Raw genomic sequence first — 18,493 nt, 5'->3', positions numbered from 1 at the left:
CCAGCACCGTCAGCTGGTTCCGGGCCGAGCCTTTGGCTAAGGTGCCTCCTCCTGGGTATCCGAGTTCCGCCAACGCCAGGCGGTCCTTGGTAGTGCTTTTAAGCGCGGGCACCTACAGCTTAGTAACCGGGTTCCAGCACCGTCAGCTGGTCCTCGGTCGTGCCATTGGCTCTTGCACACTGGGGCAACGCATCCGAGTTCCAGCACCGCCAGCTGGTTCTCGGCAGTGTTCTTGTCACAGGTACTCCCTCGTGCCAAGCCTGGTTTCAGCACCGTCAGCTGTTTCCGGGTTGTGTCAACTTCACTGAGACGCCTATGCTTGCCCCGTCGTGGGGCGGTCGAGTTAGCCAACTCCAGGGTGCCTCCAGTTTAGGAGCTTCCTATGTGGGCTGCGTGAACTGGTAGTCAAGGCTGGTTCTGTAGTGCCAGTAGGCCCAGCTCCCCCTGTAGGACTGTTGGGGTTCGGTAACTGCGGCTGCCTCGCGGCCTAGCTGTTCTCTCCTCTCCTGTGGGCCTTGGGGTCCACCACCTGGTTCCAGCACCGTCAGCTGGTTCCGGGCCGAGCCTTTGGCTAAGGTGCCTCCTCCTGGGTATCCGAGTTCCGCCAACGCCAGGCGGTCCTTGGTAGTGCTTTTAAGCGCGGGCACCTACAGCTTAGTAACCGGGTTCCAGCACCGTCAGCTGGTCCTCGGTCGTGCCATTGGCTCTTGCACACTGGGGCAACGCATCCGGGTTCCAGCACCGCCAGCTGGTTCTCGGCAGTGTTCTTGTCACAGGTACTCCCTCGTGCCAAGCCTGGTTTCAGCACCGTCAGCTGTTTCCGGGTTGTGTCAACTTCACTGAGACGCCTATGCTTGCCCCGTCGTGGGGCGGTCGAGTTAGCCAACTCCAGGGTGCCTCCAGTTTAGGAGCTTCCTATGTGGGCTGCGTGAACTGGTAGTCAAGGCTGGTTCTGTAGTGCCAGTAGGCCCAGCTCCCCCTGTAGGACTGTTGGGGTTCGGTAACTGCGGCTGCCTCGCGGCCTAGCTGTTCTCTCCTCTCCTGTGGGCCTTGGGGTCCACCACCTGGTTCCAGCACCGTCAGCTGGTTCCGGGCCGAGCCTTTGGCTAAGGTGCCTCCTCCTGGGTATCCGAGTTCCGCCAACGCCAGGCGGTCCTTGGTAGTGCTTTTAAGCGCGGGCACCTACAGCTTAGTAACCGGGTTCCAGCACCGTCAGCTGGTCCTCGGTCGTGCCATTGGCTCTTGCACACTGGGGCAACGCATCCGAGTTCCAGCACCGCCAGCTGGTTCTCGGCAGTGTTCTTGTCACAGGTACTCCCTCGTGCCAAGCCTGGTTTCAGCACCGTCAGCTGTTTCCGGGTTGTGTCAACTTCACTGAGACGCCTATGCTTGCCCCGTCGTGGGGCGGTCGAGTTAGCCAACTCCAGGGTGCCTCCAGTTTAGGAGCTTCCTATGTGGGCTGCGTGAACTGGTAGTCAAGGCTGGTTCTGTAGTGCCAGTAGGCCCAGCTCCCCCTGTAGGACTGTTGGGGTTCGGTAACTGCGGCTGCCTCGCGGCCTAGCTGTTCTCTCCTCTCCTGTGGGCCTTCGGGTCCACCACCTGGTTTCAGCACCGTCAGCTGGTTCCGGGCCGAGCCTTTGGCTAAGGTGCCTCCTCCTGGGTATCCGAGTTCCGCCAACGCCAGGCGGTCCTTGGTAGTGCTTTTAAGCGCGGGCACCTACAGCTTAGTAACCGGGTTCCAGCACCGTCAGCTGGTCCTCGGTCGTGCCATTGGCTCTTGCACACTGGGGCAACGCATCCGAGTTCCAGCACCGCCAGCTGGTTCTCGGCAGTGTTCTTGTCACAGGTACTCCCTCGTGCCAAGCCTGGTTTCAGCACCGTCAGCTGTTTCCGGGTTGTGTCAACTTCACTGAGACGCCTATGCTTGCCCCGTCGTGGGGCGGTCGAGTTAGCCAACTCCAGGGTGCCTCCAGTTTAGGAGCTTCCTATGTGGGCTGCGTGAACTGGTAGTCAAGGCTGGTTCTGTAGTGCCAGTAGGCCCAGCTCCCCCTGTAGGACTGTTGGGGTTCGGTAACTGCGGCTGCCTCGCGGCCTAGCTGTTCTCTCCTCTCCTGTGGGCCTTCGGGTCCACCACCTGGTTCCAGCACCGTCAGCTGGTTCTCGGCAGTGTCTTTTGCTCTTGTACCTTCTGCTCCCCATCCTGGTTCCAGTACCGTCAGCTGGTTCCGGGCAGAGCCTTTGGCTTAGGTGCCTCCTTCTGGGTATCCAAGTTCCACCAATGTCAGGTGGTCCTTGGTAGTGCTTTCAGGCACGGGTACCTCCTGCTTAGTAACCGGGTTCCAGTAACGTCAGCTGGTCCTTGGTAGTTCCATTGGCTCTTGGACATTCGGCTACCCATCCGGGTTCCAGTACCGTCAGCTGGTTCTCGGCAGTGTCTTTTGCTCTTGTACCTTCTGCTCCCCATCCTGGTTCCAGTAACGTCATCTGGTTCCGGGCAGAGCCTTTGGCTTAGGTGCCTCCTTCTGGGTATCCGAGTTCCGCCAACGTCAGGCGGTCCTTGGTAGTGCTTTTTAGCACGGGTACCTCCTGCTTAGTAACCGGGTTCCAGTAACGTCAGCTGGTCCTCGGTAGTTCCATAGGCTCTTGAACCTTCGGGTAGCCATCCGAGTTCCAGTTCCATCAGCTGGTTCTTGGCATTTTCTCAGCCTTCTTGTACCTTCTGCTACATTTCCAAGTTGAAGACCCTAACGTCGACAACCCGGAAGACCACCCCGATGACGACGACCCGGAAGACCACCCCGATGACGACGACGACGACGACGGCGGAGACGACGACGGCTGAGACGACGACGGCGGAGATGACGACACTGGAGACGAAGACCCTGGAGACGACAACATGGAAGACCGAGAAGCAGAAGAACAAGAGGCTGCAGAACAAAGAGCAGAAGAACATTAAGCATAAGACTTAATATCAGAGCAAAAGATATTATCTAAATTATATGCAGAAGAAGACTAAGCAGTGTATGGGGGTGAGTCCGTTCCTCCTCGTGGTGCCCCTGGATAAAGCCTGATGCTGCAGGCCAAACTGAACGCGGACAAATGTAACTTTTGTGACTGGCAGAACGGAAGGTGTAATCTTCCAACTTTTATAGATAACAACTACGGGAATGCCTGTCACAAATGAGAATATGATGAAGAAGTAGAATAGGAAGAATAATAACAGTGGAATAAAAAGAATATGTAGAATAGGAAGAATAATAATAGTTGAAGAAAATGAATATGAAGAATGTAATAAAAAAAAAAATAGGTAGAAGATGAAGAAGAAGATGAATAAGGTGAAGAAGTTGATGTCAAGGATGCTGATGATGATGAAGATGAAAGTGTGGGAAAAGAAAAAAAAAAAAAAGAAAAAAAAGAAGGGGAAGGGCGTGGAATAGTGAAACATCAATATCTGACAAAATAAAAAAAATTTACATACTCAATATCTTTTTCAATCCGAACTTCTTTAAAAAAAAAAAAAAAACATGCTATTCTATTTGATTGGACTAATCCTCATTGCCTTTAATGTCTCCGCCACCTCCCCCATACATCCTACATTATTCTTAGTTGTTTTCCTTCAGGTAGAATGAACCTACAAGGAAAGAAAGGGTTTATTTTAATTCCGATATTTTGGTCCCATTGACTTGCATTGGGATCGGGTATCGGTATCGGCGATATCCGATATTTTTTGAATATCGGCCGATCCAAACCGATACTTTCCGATATCGGAAGGTATCGCTCAACACTAATAGTAAGGTATCAGCTCTCTGGTAGGTGTTTGTACACACACAGGGATCTGGTTTCTTCAGTTCAAACAATGAAAATATGCAATAAAATGGTGGTCGTTAAGGGGCCTTATTCCTGATCATCTTTTTAACCCTTGTCAGGCTGCATAATTTTACAACCTTAACAGGCTGCATAGGTACAATTGTACCTTCACATATACCTCCACTGTGGGAAGACTTTACTTGGTTTCAGAAACTAAAGTTCATTCAGCTACAAATGTTATGCTGATATCTATTGTTCAGTGTTGTTACTGGTCACTTATGTTGCTGTCAATTAAGTTAATTCAAACTGGGAGTGGCTTCTACTTGTCTTCCTGCCTCCCTCCTCTCATTAGCCATTTTGCTGTTCATCTCATTGCTGTGAGCACACATTTCTAGGCTTGTGAAGTCTTCAATTTCTTGGAAACGAAGGTAGGAAAGTCTCACAGCATCTAACAGCCAGTTATACCTTTATTCTCATTATGTGGGGACAGAACAGTCAAATTGTCTTTCAGCCTGGACTTGGCTTACATATATTTTGTATGAAACTTATCACTATAGGTATAATTTTTATACGAAAAATGGATAATAATTAGTATCTACATATTGTTTTACGATGTTTTATTTATATTCAGCACAAAATACGAAGCCAAAATTCATCTAGCAAGTCATCATGAGTGATAGTAATGCTGGATCTAGTTTCCGCCATAATCCAAGAAAACGTGTTTGCAGGTTAGTATAATTTTGTGAAAAGCCAATAATGTAGTGTTTCGGAAAATTATTTATTTTACATTTTTTCATATTTACAGATTTACGTCTGACGAAATAATGCGAATGCTAGAAGAATCTGATTCTGAGCATGAGGATGAACCATATGTTCCATCTGATGATGAAAACTATGTACCACAAGTGGATGTTACTGAAGAAGATTCAGACATTGAACAAGAAATGGTCATAGAGCATGAAAATGAATACGAATCAGACGAAAGTGTTGAGGATGATTCTGTGCCTCAAAGTGCAGGCGACATTTGGACTGCTAAGGATGAAACTCAATGGTGCAGTAATCCACTGCCAAATGCACAAACAAAATCTCGTAATGTCCTACGACAAAGAGGTGGCCCTGCAGCAATCAGCAACCTATATACAGCAAAAGAGCTATTCAAGTCCATCATGACTCCCGAGATGTGTGACATCATATTACGGGAAACGAATCGAAAGGCCAAGAGAGTTTGTGATGCTTACAACAACGAACTGGTACAACGTTTTCCTGATTCTTCCAAACGGCCACCACAAAAAACATTCAAGCAATTTACTGAAACTGAACTTCATGCATTTTTGGGCATACTGATTGCTGCTGGTGTGCACAGAGCCAACAAAGAGAATCTGGAGGAAATGTGGAATGTTGCTGCTCTGCCTCTTATACGTGCAGCCATGTCTCGTGACCGCTTCAAGATGATACTCAGATTTATCAGGTTTGACAACGAAAATACACGTGCAGAACGTGTGCAAACAGATAAAGCTGCACCAATACGGGACATCTGGACAATGCTGAACAGTAATCTGGAGAGAGCCTACAAGCCATATCATTGTATCACCGTCGACGAGCAATTATTTCCATTTAGAGGTCATACTAAATTTACCCAGTATATACCTTCAAAACCAGCTAAATATGGCATAAAGATTTTCTGGGCTTGTGACTCATCAAATGCCTACCCTTTACAAGGTCAGCTCTACACTGGGAAACCAACTGATGGTCCTCGACAAGTAAACATTGGAGAATGAACAGTATTGGACCTAGTGAGCTCGTATAAAGGCTCTGGAAGAAATGTCACCACCGATAACTTCTTTACAACCATGGAACTAGCTAAGGTATTGAACTCCTGGAACATGACACTAGTTGGTACAGTGAGAAAAAACAAAAGGTTCCTACCTAACAACATGCAGCCTGCCAAAGAAAGGCCTGTATACTCGACAAATTTTGCCTACAATCATGATGCAACAGTCTGTTCATATGTACCAAAGAAGAACAAATCAGTCGTGCTTCTATCATCTATGCACATGACGGGAGAAGTTGAAGAGACACTAGCAGCCAAGCCAGAGATAATAAAATACTACAACATAACAAAAGGTGGCGTTGATGTTATGGATAAAATGTTGGGAGAGTACACTGTGAAACGACGAACATCACGTTGGACTTTGGCATTTTTCTACAATATGATTGATGTCAGTGGGTTAGCATCCTACATCATCTACAGAGAACACAATCCAAGCTTCAGGGCAAAGGATCAACGAAGAAAGTTCCTGAAAGATCTCGCAAATCAGCTGTGTATGATTGCAATTGAAGATCGTAGTACAAACAAAATGATAATGAGAAACCATTTTCTTCGAGGTGCAGTAGAAATGGTGCTTGGACGATGCATTGTGGTAGCATCGCAGCCAGCAGCTGGCCCCAAAATACCTCATGGTAGTCGTGGACCCTCCCCTGTTGTTGGTAGTTGCTATGTCTGCAGAGACCTGAGGCGAAAACAACGCAAGACTAGAAAGTCTTGTGTGGTTTGTGTGAAACCCATTTGCGATGAACACTCTGTAGCAAAGCCAACATGCATTACTTGCAAAGAAAATCAATAAAAAAAAGTTTCTTACATTTTCTTTTATAATGTAAATGAACAGTTTTTTACTTGTTTATAATAGTTAAATAGCATTATCATTAAAAAAAAATTTATGCTTTTTCCCTTGCATTATCTTCATTCAAAATATATGAGGTACATTTGTACCTATGCAGCTTGTTATGGATGCAAAAAGATCTCGACCCCTTATCTCGGAAGCGGGTGGAGATATTTTATTGAAATTTGGCCAATATATTCTGGACCAAAAATGTAGAGATGTCACGAAATTTCAGCCCTCTACGTCTTTTCAAAAAAAAGTTATTGCAATTTTAAAACGGAATAGTTACAATTGTACCTATTCAGCCGGATAAGGGTTAAAATGGTAATCGGGAATATGGGCCAACGCCACCTGGCGACCACAATTCCAGCTGGTGTCAGCTGTACATGACAGCTGACACCCTGCAGTAGCAGCCCCGGGCAAACTTGCAACTGACAGAGGCCAATTAACCCCTTCAATAAAACTGTGCATAGCATCAACGGTATTTAATTTGTTGCAAGGGGGAAACAAGACCCCCTTTGTAACCATTAGTTCTCTGCGATGAGAATTGCAGGTGGCGATGGTTAGCATGGTACTCTGAGGTCATGTGATGATAACCCAAGGGTATGGTGACTTGTAAGATCCAGCTACAAGCTAGGTCTCACAGGCTGAGTCAGTGAGACACTGACAGTGTCATACACTGCAGTACACAAGTATTGCAGTGTATGAGAACAGTAGTCAAAATAAAAATTATACATATCCCACAATAGGACTAAGTAAAAAATGAAAAAAAGTTAAATAAAACATGTAAAAAAAATTAAAAAAAAGGCACACAGATCACGAGAAGCCGTTTTGCCACTCAATAAGCAGGTTTGGGATAAAACAAAAATATTTGCATAATTGCACACATCCAGAACATCCCACTCTATAAAACTAGCATTTTATTTATTCTGTATGGCGAATGCCATAAAAAATACAAAACATACTAAAAATGTCACTTTTTCATCATAGTAACTAAAAAAAATGAATAAAAAGCAATCAAAAAGTCATATGTAAAGAAAAATTGTATAAGTGAAAACGCCTAACTGACCTGCAAAAAACAAGCCCTAATATGACTAAAAACAAGCCCTAATATGACTAATTCGCTAAAAAAATAAAAAAGTTACAGATCTCAGAATATAGCAATGCAAACACAAAATTCATTTTTGTAAAATATTTGTTTTAGTGTGTAAAAATAGCGAAGCATAAAAAAAATTATAAATCTGATATTGCTTTAATCGTACCAACTCGACAAACAAATCAGTCTTGATAATAAATGCGGAGGGCACCACACACTGATAAGCCAGCCAGAGAGTTCACCATGGGCTTGGAAGCAACATGAAAATACATACAAAAAAGATCATGCCCACATACTGGGAACACCTCAGATAATATAAAAGTAAAAAAAGCTTTATTGGTGGGAATACACAGCACAAACTACAATTAAAAGCACTAAAATACAAACAGATAATCAGTCTTATTACTTATCACAGTAAATGACGCAAAAAAAAAAACAACAGTAACTGAATTACTTTTTTTTGTTTAGTCCGGGTCTGAAAATCTGAAGAAAAAGTGATCAAAAAAATTACAGCTCTCAGAATATGGCGATGAAAAAAAATACTTTTTATAATAAAGCATTTTTATTGTGATAGCAGCAAAACCTAAAAAAAATATAAATCTGGTATCACTGTAATTGCAGGGACCTGAAAAATAAATCCACCCTATTACAGTACAGACCAAAAGTTTGGACACACCTTCTCATTTAAAGATTTTTCTATATTTTCATAACTATGAAAATTGTAAATTCACATTGAAGGCATCAATACTATTAATTAACACAGGTGGAATTATATACTTAACAATATATGATGTGATCGCACTGCCCTGAGGTTCTCCTTTCAGACCCCCTGGGTCTTCTTTCAGACCGGGCCCTGCAGGGAGGTGGCTTCTCAGTGCCTACTGAGAGCAGGCACCTGCAAGCCTCCTTCACTGCCTGTCAGATCGCTGATCTGATACAGTGCCGTGCAAAGTGTCAGATCAGTGATCTGACTTTATATGGTGATGTCCCACCCTGGGACAATGTAAAAAAGTAAAAAAAAAAGCATTAAGCTACTTACCGGTAGCGGCGTTTTTTGGAGGTCCATGACATCACCATGAGAGAGGGGATCCGCCCTTCAGGAAATGGAAACCTAAAGATACAAAAGGATGGCACCTCTCCTACGTATCAGTTGTATTTCAGAGCCTGAGAGGACTACCGCGGTTAATAGCACACATACATATACAATTACATACAATATATTATATAATCTGCAAGCCAGATATCACGCGTGAACAAACTTTTTTTTAATTATATTTACTTAAGGAAGTGCAACCCCCATGTGAAATAGGGAGGCAACTAAGGGTGCTGTCATGGGCCTCCAAAAAACGCTGCTACCGGTAAGTAGCTTAATGCTTTATTCAGACTCCCATGACAGCACCACGTGAGATTTACAGTGATGTAAGCTACCTTAGGGAGGAACTATAGCCTGCAGCACCCTTAACCCGAAGGTGAGATCTGAGGAGAACCCCAAGTCCAACCGATAGTGTTTGAAAAAGGTGGAAGGGGATGACCATGTGGCCGCCTTAAATATTTGTTCTATTGACACTCCAGATCTTTCCGCCCAGGATGATGCAATGGCCTGGGTGGAATGCGCCCTCAGATTCTGCGGAGCCGGACCCCACCTGCAGTATAAGCCAGAGAGATAGCCTCCCTAATACATCTGGCTAGTGTGCATCTTGATACTCTAAGGGTACCGTCACACAGTGGCATTTTGATCGCTACGACGGCACGATCCGTGACACTCCAGCATCGTAACAATATCGCTCCAGTGTCGTAGACTGCTGTCACACTTTGCAATGTACGACGCTGGAGCGATAATTTCATGACGTATGTGCGATGTAGAAGCCGTTGGTTACTATGCGCACATCGTATACAATATCGTGCACACCTTTGTTACACCATGCGATCATGCCGCCACAGCGGGACACTAGACGACGAAAGAAAGTTTCAAACGATCTGCTACGACGTACGATTCTCAGCGGGGTCCCTGATTGCAGGAGCATGGCAGACACAGCGAGATTGCTGGAACATCACGGATATATCGCTGGAACGTCACAAATCGTGCCGTCGTAGCGATCAAAATGCCACTGTGTGACGGTACCCTAAACCCTTTCCTAGGACCTTGAAAGGATAAGAATAGCTCATTCTCTCTCTTCCAAGTATCAATGACTGAGATATATTGCAGAAGGCATCTTCTGACATCTAATGTATGGAGTTCTTCTTCCTTAGAGTTAGAAGGATTAGGGAGAGCCTGGAAAGTGCTTGGATATCTCCTACTCTACGTGCAAACGTTATCGCTACCAGAAAAGCTGTTTTAAGGGATAGCATCTTTATTGAGGCTGATTGTAGGGGTTCGAAGGGCTCTTTTGTCAAAGATGAAAGGACTAGATTAAGATCCCATGGTACCGTCATATTCTTATGTATGGGTCTAGCTCTACCAACAGCTTTAATAAACCTTGAAACCCAATAGTTATTGGCAATATTACAGGAGAAATGGGCACCCCAGGCTGAGACCTGTACTTTTAGCGTACTAGAGGAAAGATTTAATTCCTTCTGCAGAAACTCTAAGATCTGGCGTATCGGCACCCCTTCTTTAATGTCGAAGTTTGAAATGGCCAGGAACTTCTTCCAAGTTCTAGAGTAGATCTTAGTTGTGATCTGTTTACTACTTTTAAGAAAGGTATCTACCAAATTCGGGGAGAAGCCTCAGTCTTTTAACAACGACCGCTCAAACTCCATGCCGTTAAATGGAGCCCCTTTACTTGCGGATGGCTGATCGGTCCCTGGTAGAGCAAGTTCGGGATGTCTGGAAGAACCCAGGGATCGTCTACTGACATTGTCCTGAGCCATATGAACCAGGTCCTCCTGGGCCAGAACGGGCAATCAGTATAACTCTTGCCCCATCTTCCCTGATTTTCCTCACCACTAGAGGTAACAGGTTCAATAGTGGGAAAACGTAGGCCAAATGAAAATCCCATTTTATCAGTAAGGCGTCCACAGCCAGAGGATTCTCCCTGGGATTCAGGGAACAGAATTTTCTTACTTTTCTGTTGCCTCTGGTGGCAAAGAGGTCCACCGTCGTTGACCCCATTTACGGACAATCTGCCTAAAGATGTCCCTATTTAAAGACCATTCTCCTTGCCTTAGAGTATTGAGGCTGAGAAAGTCTGCTTTTACATTTTCTTTTCCTCTGATGTGGAGCGCAGTTAAAGATTTAAAATGTGTCTCTGCTGTCTGGAAAAGGTGATCTGCCACCTGCATCAGTCCTGTTGGCGCTGAGAGCAGCGCGGGATGCCCAGCCAGCCAGCGGTACCCTGGATGGCTTTCCCGGATCGCACAGCCTCCAGCACCGCCATACACCCCAGGGGCAAACAACCAAGGGGGAACATACTTACCTCGCACCGGCTTGGAGACAGAAAAGATCGCTGGCCACCGCACCCTACTATGAGCATCACCACCGTGCAGCCCTGCCAGGATCACAGTGACACCTCCATGAACTCCGGCCGAGGTAGGAGACCCCCTCGCTACCTGAGTCGGCCGGCTTTGATTCCATTAGGGTCTTCCGTAGGATCCAGTCCCTGTAGGAACAGGAAACCAACTGATACGTGGGAGAGGTACCGTCCTTTTGTATCTGTAGGTTTCCTGTTCCTGAAGGGCGGATCCCCTCTCTCGTGGTCATGGAAGTCCGAATAAAAATATATATATATTAGCATGTGTAAAAATATATTTTTTTAAATTCCTAAATAAAGAAAAAAAATGTTTTTTTCCAATAAATACATTTCTTTATATAACTATAAAAACCAAACAATAAAAGTAAACATATTTAGTATCGCCGCGTCCGTAATGACCTGACCTATAAAACTGTCCCACTAGTTAACCTTAGTGAACCCCCCCCAAAAAAGGCAAAAAAACAATGCTTTCTCATCATACTGTTGAACAAAAAGTAGAATAACACGTGATCAAAAAGACAGATATAAATAAAAATGGTACCTCTGAAAACGTCATCTTGTCCCGCAAAAAACTAGCCACCACACAGCTTCATCAGCAAAAAAATAAAAAAGTTATAGCTCCCCGAATAAAGCGATGCAAAATTAATTATTTTTAATATAAAACAGTTTTTATTGTATAAAAGCACCAAAACATAAAAAAATTATATAAATGAGGTATCGCTGTAATCGTACTGACCAGAAGAATAAAACTGCTTTATCAATTTTACCAAATGCGGAACGGTATAAACGCCCCCCCAAAAGAAATTCATGAATTGCTGGTTTTTGTTCATTCTGCCTCACAAAAATCAGAATAAAAAGCGATCAAAAATGTCATGTGCCTAAACATAGCACCAATAAAAGTGTCTACTTGTCCCGAAAAAAACAAGACCTCATATGACTCTGTGGGCCAAAATATGGAAAAATTATAGCTCTCGAAATGTGGTGATGCAAAAACTATTGTCACGCTCACGCCCAGACTGGTTGGCGCGGGTGTGCGGGGGTGTGGCCCGACTGGACCACAGACCAGATTACCCTGGAAGCAGCATAACTAAGTAGCTTCCTTGGTCTTCGCTGGAGCCTCTGATGGTGAGGTCAGACTTGTGCGGCAGGAAGCTACCAGGTACCACTCCACGGTGGTGTCTGGCTGTGGCTGCTGATCCCACCGGGGAACAGAACATAGACAGGCAAGTGGGCATGGCTGGCACTCCGACAGAAAGGCGAGCATGGCTGGGACACAGGCAGGCGGATGAGTACAACAGAGACTCTGGCAGGTGGACATGGCTGGCTCTCAGGTTGGCAGGCAGGTAAGGCTGGCTCTCTGGCAGGACAGGCAGACAAGGCTGGTACACTGGAAGAACCGGTAGGGATCGGTCTGCAGGCAGGTATGTAAAACAGGTAAGAACCTGTTCAGACAGGAGGACTTAAGAATAGGTAGAGAAAGACCGCAAGAGCAGATGCAGAGCGAAAGCACAGGAGCTAGAGCCAAGAACAGAGATGCAGGAGGCGGATCCAGGAGGCGGAGCCAAGTGCAGAAACACAGAAGGCAGAGCCAACAGGAGGCAGAGCCACATGCAGAAACACAGGAGGCGGAGCCAAGAGCAGGAGGCAGAGCCACGTGCAGAAACGCAGGAGGCAGAGCCAAGAGCAGGAGCTTTAAAACCGCAAGGAGCGGAGCCAGGTAGAACTGCAAGGAGCGGAGCCACAGAGCAAAGTCACAGAGTGCAGAGCAAGGTCAGAGTGCAGAGCAAATCTACAGAAAGCAGAGCTGAGAGCAAAGCCACAGAGTGCAGAGTTGAGAGCAGAGCAAGACGAGCAAGACAGAGTGCAGAGCCCAGAGCAAAACCACAGAGAGCAGAGCAAAGTCACAGAATGCAGAGCAAGGAGCACAGCAAAGTCGCAGAGAGCAGAGCAAAGCAAGACAGAGTACGCACAGCAGGGAAAGGAAACCAAGGCAGGGATATAAACGGACACAGGAACAGAACTAGGCTAAGACAAAGTCAGGAACAGGGCAAGGCACAGATACATGGACACAAACTAGGGTACGACACCCCTCTGAGTGCCAAACATAGGCCAGTGTACAAAGCCCCACTGGATGGCAAACACAGGACACAGACCAGGGTACAACGCCCCCCTGGGTGGCGGACATAAAAGTAACAGATACAGGGCCTGGCACCTCAGCAGCTAAGAACTGACTGAGGGAGTAAGATGCACAGGCCCCCACCAATGGATGGGGATGTCTTAAATACAAAAAGATTCATGGTGATTGACCGGGGACACCTTAGCAAGGTGCACACAGTCTCAATAAGACACAGGAGTTGCCGCCGCCGCCCCCCTATGCACACAGACAGAGCATGCACAGAGCAAGCAGCAGACATGAGGCACACAGCATGGAGCTGGCAGCAGAGAGAAGTCACAACAAGGCCCAGAGAAGTAAGTGAGTTTGACTGTAATGCAGGTGGGGGAATAGGAGGCCATGCAGTGATGCCAGCAGGGTTGTTACAACTATTTTTTGCAATAAAAAGCGTCTTTTAGTGTGTGACAGCTGCCAAACATAAAAACCCGCTATAAAAACCCACTATAAATGGTAAATCAAGCCCCTCTTTTTCACCCCCTTAGTTAGGGAAAAATAAAATAAAAAATGTATTTATTTCAATTTTCCCATTAGGGTTAGTGTTAGAGCTAAAGTTAGGGTTAAGGTTGGGGCTAAAGGTAGGGTTAGGGTTGGGGCTAGAGTTGGGGTTAGAGTTTGGATTACGTTTACGGTTGGGATTAGGGTTAGGGGTGTGGTTAGAGTTATGGTAGGGATTAGGGTTAGGGGTGTGTCGGGGTTAAGGTTGCAGTTAGAATTGGGGGGTTTCCACTGTTTAGGCACATCAGGAGCTCTCCAAATGTGACATGGTGTCTGATTTAAATTGCAGCCAATTCTGCATTGAAAAAGTAAAATGGTGCTCCTTCCGAACTCTGCCGTGCGCCCAAACAGTGGTTTACCCCACATATAGCATATCAGCGTACTCAGGACAAATTGGACAACACATTTTGTAGTCCAATTTCTCCTATTACCCTTGTGAAAATAAAAATTTGGGTGCTAAAAAATCATTTTTGTTTGAAAAATAATTTTTTATTTTCACGGTTCTGCGTTATAAACTTTAGTGAAACACTTGGGGGTTCAAAGTTTTCACAACACATCTAGATCAGTTTCTTGGGGCGTCTAGTTTCCAAAATGGGGACACTTGTGAGGGGTTTCTACTGTTTAGGCACATCAGTGGCTCTGCAAATGCAACATGACACCACTGACACCGTGACAGACCATTCCATCAAAGTCTGCATTTCAAAACGTCACTACTTCCCTTCCGAGCCCCGACGTGTGCCCAAACAGTAGTTTTCTACTACATATGGGGTATCTGCGTAATCAGGACAAATTGCACAACAACTTTTGGGGTCCAATTTCTCCTGTTACCCTTAGGAAAATAAAAAATTGGGGGCTAAAATTCATTTTTGTGATAACAATATATTATTTTAATTTTACTGCTCTACATTATAAACTTCTGTGAAGCATTTGGAGGTTCAAAGTGCTCACCACACATCTAGATAAGTTCTTTCGGGGGTCTACTTTCTAAAATGGGGTCACTTGTGGGGGTTTCCATTGTTTAGGCACATCAATTCCAGCCAATTTTGCATTGAAAAGTCAAATGGTGCTCCTTCACTTCCGAGCTCTGTCATGCACCCAAACAGTGGTTTACCCCCACATGTGGGGTATCGATGTACTCAGAAAAATTGTACAACAATTTTTGGGGTCCAATTTCTCCTGTTACCCTTGGTAAAATAAAACAAATTGGATCTGAAGTAATTTTTTTGTGAAAAAAGTTAAATGTTCATTTTTTCTTTAAACATTCCAAAAATTCCTGTGAAGCACCTGAAGGATTAATAAGCTTCTTGATTGTGGTTTTGAGCACCTTGAGGGGTGCAGTTTTTAGAATGGTGTCACTTTTGGGCATCATATAGACCCCTCAAAGTGACTTCAAATGTGATGTGGTCCCTAAAAAAAAAAGCTGTTGCAAAAATGAGAAATCGCTGGTCAACTTTTAACCCTCATAACGCCCTAGCAAAAAAATTTGGTTCCAAAATTGTGCTGATGTAAAGTAGGCATGTGGGAAATGTTACTTATTAAGTATTTTGTGTGACATATCTCTGTGATTTAAGGGCATAAAAATTCAAAGTGGAAAAATTGTGAAATTTTCAAAATGTTCACCAAATTTCCATTTTTTTTCACAAATAAACGCAAGTCAAAATCAAAGAAACTTTATGACTATCATGAAGTACAATATGTCATAAGAAAACGATGTCAGATACATGGAAGCGTTCCAGAGTCACAACCTCATAAATGGACTCATAAAGAACAAATACTGGTCTATAGCTGGCACTTCCTAAAGTTCCAAAAAAATCCTACAAAAAATGGAAGCAGATGCCACAATTCAGAAAACTATAATACCTTTATTTAGTTTTTAAAAATTCATTTAAAAAAATCTTTTAACTTTACAATAGAGATAGAGATGCAAATATAACCGCCACGTGCAGTCAGTATCAAAAACAGTACATATTTAAGTCCTAATTTACTACTTCAAAAGATATCCGTTTAGCCAAGTAAATCTATATAACAAATTAGTCTAACACAAGTTGCTTTCAACAAAAAGACAACTGTTAAAGAAGAAAAATATCTCCTACCAAGCCAAAGTAATGCCTCTCATTAGGGATAAGCAAACACTATACAAAGTGCCAAGTGCATGCATGCACATTTATAGGTGATAAAAAAAAGTGCTTAGTGCATTCTATTTGCAAAGTGCATATAAACCCTTATTCACCGATAAATGAGCTCATGCCAAATATACATTGGTATTGTTCACTAATGAAAGGAAAATAGGGTTTGGAAAACAGCAAACAATATCAACAAAAGTGTAAACAAGCTGATTAAAGGGGAACTAGAAAAATAAAAGCCCCATATCCAAATCCTAACACATAAAGGGTTTAGGAGAAAACATGAAAATGATACATGACCTGCACACGCAGTCCAGAGCCCCAACGCACGTTTCGCGTTAGCTTCTTCCGGGGGATGTTGTCATGATATGTACTTTTGCCCTGTCCTGTATTTGAATAATATGCCATTTGATGTATGTAACTGTTCTCTGGTTTCTATTAGCTGTAATTTATGTATTGTCTTGTGCTGGGAGTTCACCTGTAACAATATGTCTCCTTCCCCCAATACTTGCAGCCCTAAGCTCTAATGTAATTAAGCTTTGTCAACATCACTAGTGGAGGAATAGCCATTCTTCCTCACAGCAGGTGGCTAGTCAAATGTACATATTACATAGACTGCCTGGAGCCCACCAGTCTAGAATCTTCTGGTGGACCCAACCATTGAATAGAAGGTGTAACCCCTACCCCTTCATGGGTGGATCCCAGGAGCTCAGACAATCCATTCTTATTTTGAGATCAGATGTGAGTTGATCCTTGAAGGAGAAGGAGTGGGGATTCTTAGCTGAGGCAAGACCCCATGTCCATCTGGGACTGTGGAAGCGAACGGGGCGAGACTTGAGCTGAGGACATATCTCGTCGTTCGTGAGATTGTTTTGGGATCTATTGGACTCGTGTGGACTATTGCTTTGTTACCTGGCACAAGGATTATCGGGAGGTGCCCCCGAACCTGTTCCATTGGACTAATTGTGGACTCTTTAGATCTACCTGCATGTGTTATTTCAGCGTTCTTGATAATAAATCTGTTGAATCATCCCTCGGCCTGTTGTCCCTTCTTGCTCTGCCGTACACGCCGTCACAAACTGGTGGCAAGCAGCGGGATCAGAGCAGAAGGAATGGAGGACAACGGCCCATCAACATCGAGAACCAGCACCACAGAGTACAAGAACTGGAGTTTGGGGAGCCTACAATCAAAGGCCCGGGAAGTAGGAGTCCGTTTTAAAGGACTCTCCAAGGAGCAGCTAATTGAGGCTTTGGAAGGAGTTCGCCTGCAAGATGACGCTGAGGAAGGATCCTCACAGCAAATGGAGGAAAGACTGCAGCCGGAGGTAAATACCCAAAAAAGTCAGTGGGTTGTGTGGTACAAGGAGGAGTTGGCATTGCTGGGAGAAGAGGCCACCTTGGACGATAAGAGGGAGGCCATTCACAGAGCTCAGGAGAGGGAGGCCATTCACAGAGCCGAGGAGAGGGAGACCATTCACAGAGCCGAGGACAGAGCTCAGGAGATGGCATTGCTGGAGAGGCAGATCACTTTGGAAGCAGCTAGAAGCTCCAGACAGACTGTAACCCCAGCACCCACCATGAGGGAACTCCCCAGAGTGTCCCGCAAAGACTTCAAGCCCATTAATGAGGCTGCAGGCGACATTGAGGGCTTCTTCCAGGACTTTGAGCATCAGTGTCGATTAATGGAAGTCCCAGAAAGGGACCGAGTCCGACATCTGGTGGGGCTCTTAGAGGGTGGAGCTGCCGCAGCCTATAGAGCTATGGACCCTCAGGGGAACTGTGAGTATGCGGAGATTAAACGGACTATTCTAGAACATTATGCTGTTACCCCAGACACTTACAGGACTCAGTTCCGTACTTTAGCCTGTGATGAGGAAGTGTCTTTCAAGATGTATGCCCACAGACTCAAACAAATATGTCATCGCTGGCTGGAGGCAGAGGAGGCCTTATCCTGGGAGACCTTCCTCTAGGTTATCCTAAAAGAGCAGTTTTACTTCAAGTGCCCTGCTGAGATCCGGGAATGGGTGCGTGAGAGGAGACCAGCCACTGTGGAGGAAGCTGCAGCTCTAGCTGATGAGGCTCTCACCATCAAGCCTCAGTGGAGGGTTCTGTTGGAGGATGGAGAGAGGCGTACCAGCTCCACAACACCGGTGGCCCCCTGTTCTTCTGTCCCCATTGTTCCCCATTCCTCTAAGCCACCACCTCATGCTGATACCCGTGTAAATGTGCCTCCAGTTGCTTCTACTGCGTTTTCTGGAATACGACGAGGAGAGGAAGTAGCAGAGCGCAGGTGTTATGGTTGTGGGCATCTGGGGCATCTGCAGGCCTCATGCCCAGCCAGCTCATGGAGAAGTCGTCCTCAAACCCCTACAGCACCTTCAGGTGGGAGCCGGCCTCCAGGTTCCCTTACCCCTCGCCCAAGAGGACGCCTTGGATGGAGTGAGACCCAGCAGAGATGCTATCGATGTGGACAGCCGGGGCATCTGCAAGCCTCCTGCCCAGCTGTTCAAATGAGGATTAATCCTGTACCCAGTCGTATTATTAATTATGTACACCCAAGTGCCATGGAGGATGACGTGTCACCACTACGTGAGGACTGGCCTAGTGCCTCACCCACCCATGTTGCACCACTAGGAGTTTATGGTGTGCGACCCACAGCTATGACGACT

General features: G+C 45.4%; 2 protein-coding genes across 2 annotated transcripts in view; one reads left to right on the top strand and one right to left on the bottom strand.

Moving 5' to 3' along the window:
• The window catches only part of OTULINL (OTU deubiquitinase with linear linkage specificity like), a 150,115-nt gene that overhangs the window by 92,593 nt on the left and 39,029 nt on the right, over positions 1-18,493 (bottom strand). The gene's annotated exons all lie outside the window — the stretch shown is intronic.
• LOC138641364 (piggyBac transposable element-derived protein 4-like) lies at positions 4,441-5,904 on the top strand. Its single transcript, XM_069728915.1, has 2 exons — positions 4,441-4,535; positions 4,613-5,904. Exons 1-2 carry the CDS (start codon positions 4,477-4,479, stop codon positions 5,583-5,585), a joined length of 1,032 nt encoding a protein of 343 aa, XP_069585016.1. The 5' UTR covers positions 4,441-4,476; the 3' UTR covers positions 5,586-5,904.

This window comes from Ranitomeya imitator, chromosome 6, assembly GCF_032444005.1.
Source record: "Ranitomeya imitator isolate aRanImi1 chromosome 6, aRanImi1.pri, whole genome shotgun sequence".
Lineage (NCBI taxonomy): Eukaryota > Metazoa > Chordata > Amphibia > Anura > Dendrobatidae > Ranitomeya > Ranitomeya imitator.
This window is presented reverse-complemented; position numbering and strand designations above follow the sequence as displayed.